At 39.5% G+C, this 3,959-nt stretch overlaps 1 protein-coding gene across 1 annotated transcript; it reads left to right on the forward strand.

Moving 5' to 3' along the window:
• Nucleotides 1-1,373: 1,373 nt before the first annotated feature.
• On the forward strand, nucleotides 1,374-2,547 carry LOC115776709 (trace amine-associated receptor 13c-like). The gene is made up of 2 exons (XM_030724471.1): nucleotides 1,374-1,546; nucleotides 1,737-2,547. The coding sequence occupies exons 1-2, from the start codon at nucleotides 1,374-1,376 to the stop codon at nucleotides 2,545-2,547; spliced, it is 984 nt and encodes a 327-aa protein (XP_030580331.1).
• The last annotated feature ends 1,412 nt before the right edge of the window (nucleotides 2,548-3,959 follow it).

Raw genomic sequence — 3,959 nt, forward strand, 5'->3', positions numbered from 1 at the left:
TTGGATTCGGGAGACAGACACCCTCTCTATTTTTAAGATTAGGCTTAAAACTTTCCTTTATGATAAAGCTTATAGTTAGGGCTGGATCAGGTGACCCTGAACCATCCCTTAGTTATGCTGCTATAGGCCTAGTCTGCTGGGGGTTCACATAATGCACTGTTTCTCATTCACCTTATTTACGTTGTTTATACTCCACTCTGCATTTAATCATTAATTGATATTAATCTCTGGCTCTCTTCCACAGCATGTCTTTCTCTCCCCTCAGCCCAACCGGTCGCGGCAGATGACTGCCCCTCCCTGAGCCTGGTTCTGCTGGAGGTTTCTTCCTGTTAAAAGGGAGTTTTTCCTTTCCACTGTCGCCAAGTGCTGCTCATAGGGGGTCGTTTTGACTGTTGGGTTTTTTCTGTATTATTGTAGGGTCTTTACCCACAATACAAAGCGCCTTGAGGCGACAGTTTGTTGTGATTTGGCGCTATATAAATAAAATTGAATTGAATTGAATTGAATTGAAGTTTTATTGAACTGTTGTCTGTTATTCTTTTCTGCCTAAAACAGGTTGTTCCATTGAACTTTGTAATTTGGGGTACTGCAACTTTAAGAAAGCTGAAGCTTGAGATGGGCCTGTGAGCAGAGTGAGCAGAGAGAGCCTAGACCAGCTGGGGAGACACACAGTTTTCTTACCGTGTACTGTTCTGTTTTTGTGTTTTCTTATCAAAGTGGATTTTGTGACACCGGTGGAATAAATGGTTACACCTTACCAATTGACCTTGATGTCAAGCTGATTTTTGGAACACAATAACAACAGAGCACGTGTAAACCAGGACAACCAGCTAGTGAACAGCCAGGAGCCACAGCAATCCTCACAGACACAGCAGTCAGGGAAGAAGGACATCATATCAAAAGGGCTCTTTGTAAATGTGGTTAGCCCAGCTGGACCTTCATCCAACCTGGGGAGATGCCTAAAGCATGAACCAGGATCTGGGAGAGAATAGGACCACTAGTACCTAAGCAAAAAACCACTTATATGTCATTAGTATGTGAACAGCTGAGACACATTTTTTAAAACACCCCATCTCTGTGGCTTTCAAACCATAAAACACAGCCAGATTAGTTTTTAATGCAATGAAGCAGCAAGACCTAAATCCCAATTTGTAAACAGAGAGAAGGTCATGTAACCTATCTATTCATTCATTTCATTGGAAAAAAGTTTTAAACCCTCTATTGTGAAAGAAAATGGTATAGCAGTATACATACTGAAATAAAACTGCCACCAAAGAGAAAGAGGGAGGAGCAACATGAATGAAGAAAATAAATAAATCAGATACATGACAAAGAGCTTCAGGCAGAAAGCTGGAAAGCTCCTTTTCCTAATGATGAAAACCTTTGAAGAACCTGAACTGTGCTTTCCACAACTCCTCAACTCCTCCTGCAGGAAGACCATGCGTCCTTACTCAGTATCTGTACTCATTTATATTATACTGTTCTCCATCTCTTTCCTCACTGTGATTCTTAATCTGCTGCTCATCATCTCCATCTCCCACTTCAAGTAATCATTTTATTATAGACATGCAGACAGTAATGGTTTATGGATCAAGAAAATGTAAATGATATAATTTCAGAGTATGAGGGAAAACGTATGTTTCTAAATAATGTTTGTATTTATCTTACACGTTTATTTCCACAAAATGACAATTGTTACTTTAAATAATAATTTTGTTGCTCCTTTTCTCCCTCAGGAAGCTGCACACCCCCACCAACCTCCTCCTCCTCTCTCTGGCTGTCTCTGATTGCTTTGTGGGTCTATTGATGCTCTTTCAAATTATGATCATAGGTGGGTGCTGGTTCCTTGGTGACCTCATGTGTAGTATGTATTTTCTCTTGGACTATACTATTACCGGTGCCTCAGTAGGAACCATGGTGCTCATATCAATTGACCGCTATGTGGCTATTTGTTACCCTCTCCATTATTCCACCAAAGTCACTCCAAAAAGAGCAAAGGCCTGTGTTTATCTGTGTTGGATCTGTTCTTCACTCTTTCAGTGTCTGCTGCTGAAAGATAACCTGGTGCAACCAGGCAGTTATAATTCCTGCTATGGAGAGTGTGTAGTTGTTGTTGGTTTTGGAGTTGCAGATCTTTTGCTGTCCTTTGTTGGGCCTGTCATTGTGATTGTAGTTCTTTATCTTAGAGTTTTTGTTGTGGCTGTGTCTCAAGCTCGCGCCCTGCGGTCTCATATTGCAGCTGTGACACATGAGGGGTCAGTAAGTACAAATGTTAAGAAATCTGAAATGAAAGCATTACGGACTATCAGTGTTGTTATTATTGTGTTTCTAATATGTCTGTGTCCATATTATTGTGTTACAATCTCAGGTCAAGATGCAGTGTTTAGTGCTTCATCTGTTACATTTGTAATGTGTCTGTTCTATTTAAACTCCTGTATAAACCCTCTGATCTATGCTTTGTTTTACCCCTGGTTCAGAAAATCTGTTAAACAAATTGTTACACTTGAAATACTCAAGTCTGGATCCTGTGAGGCCAACATCATGTGAACAGAACTGTAGAACTGACAAGAAATCATCGTCTAGAATTGCTGCTCATTGTCAGTTTCTTACCATTTCTTTCTTTCATAACTATAACAACCACCATGAATTTTATTCTATGTTTTACATTACCTGTCAATTAAATATATTTAATTTAGTATTTTGAAGAAGAAATGAGACAGTGAGTTCGGACATGTTATGCTTGATTTAAAACTGAAAGATACAGAAGAAAAGTAAAACCTCTGAGCATACGTGTTTCTATTCCAAGCTTATAGATTGGGAGGAAAAGACTGTCCCAACAGTACTGACTGACATCATTTCTGATGAATGAATGAATGAATGAATGAATGAATGAATGAATGAATGAATACCTTTATTAGTCACACAATGGGGAAATTCCAGATAACAGAACACCCATCTAACAAATACAAACACAGAAATAAACAGGGGGGACAGGTGTCTGAGGTCATGCAGCCGTTTTACCGGCGCTACCTTTAGCAGGAAAACAGACAGAGATACACTGGGATAGTTAGGTTAAAAAAAATCATCTCGTATTGTGTTCATAATGAACACAATACGAGATGAGGTTCCAAAAAAAAAAAAAAACACCTCAGCAAAGCAGCAGCACATTTAAAGCCTGGAGAGCGCTAGGGTGGGTAGGGGAGGGGCTGCCAGCGCAGATGAGCAGGATACTGTGATGGCCACACAGCTTCCAGACCAGCAGTTCATGATAATGTTCATGATAAGATGGTACAGTCAGCCTTGGTTGACTGTACCATCTTACCAGCTGACCAGATCCATAATTTAAATTCCAGTTCAGGAATGTGTAAAGAGACACTCTAAGCAGCGAAGCAGGAAAAGCAGGGGTAGATAAGGAAGGCTGGGGAGAAGAGAAAAATCCGTCCGTCTCCACCGAGAGCAGGAAGAAATAAAATATATTGTTGATATTGATATTTTTGATATTTTCTTTTGTTCCACAAAATATATCAATATATTTTGTGGAACAAAAGAAAATATCACAGTACAATATTTTAATAATGTTGTGTGATATTTAACATTACAATACAATTGCCAAGCATTTTCTTTAAATCTTCTCACACTCACAGTTTTACAGTCAGCACAATGGTATGCCACCTCAGAGAAAGAAGGCTGGGCTCATCATGCAGACTTGTGTCGAATGGTGATTTCAAATTTTTCTTTAGTGTGAATTGTTTTCTGTCTCTATCAGTTAGCCGGTGAAACCTGTCCAGGGAGTATCCTACCTTTTGCTTCCTCTGCTGTGCTCTGTCATCTGATTCAGTGCAGAGCAGGGAGTTTATATATAACTCACATCAGACCTTTAACCTTAGGTAATATTAATTGTGTTTTTGGTCACCATAGCTGCTATTTTCAACGATTACCAATTAACTGTTAACTGCATT

Source organism: Archocentrus centrarchus, unplaced genomic scaffold, assembly GCF_007364275.1.
Source record: "Archocentrus centrarchus isolate MPI-CPG fArcCen1 unplaced genomic scaffold, fArcCen1 scaffold_36_ctg1, whole genome shotgun sequence".
NCBI lineage: Eukaryota > Metazoa > Chordata > Actinopteri > Cichliformes > Cichlidae > Archocentrus > Archocentrus centrarchus.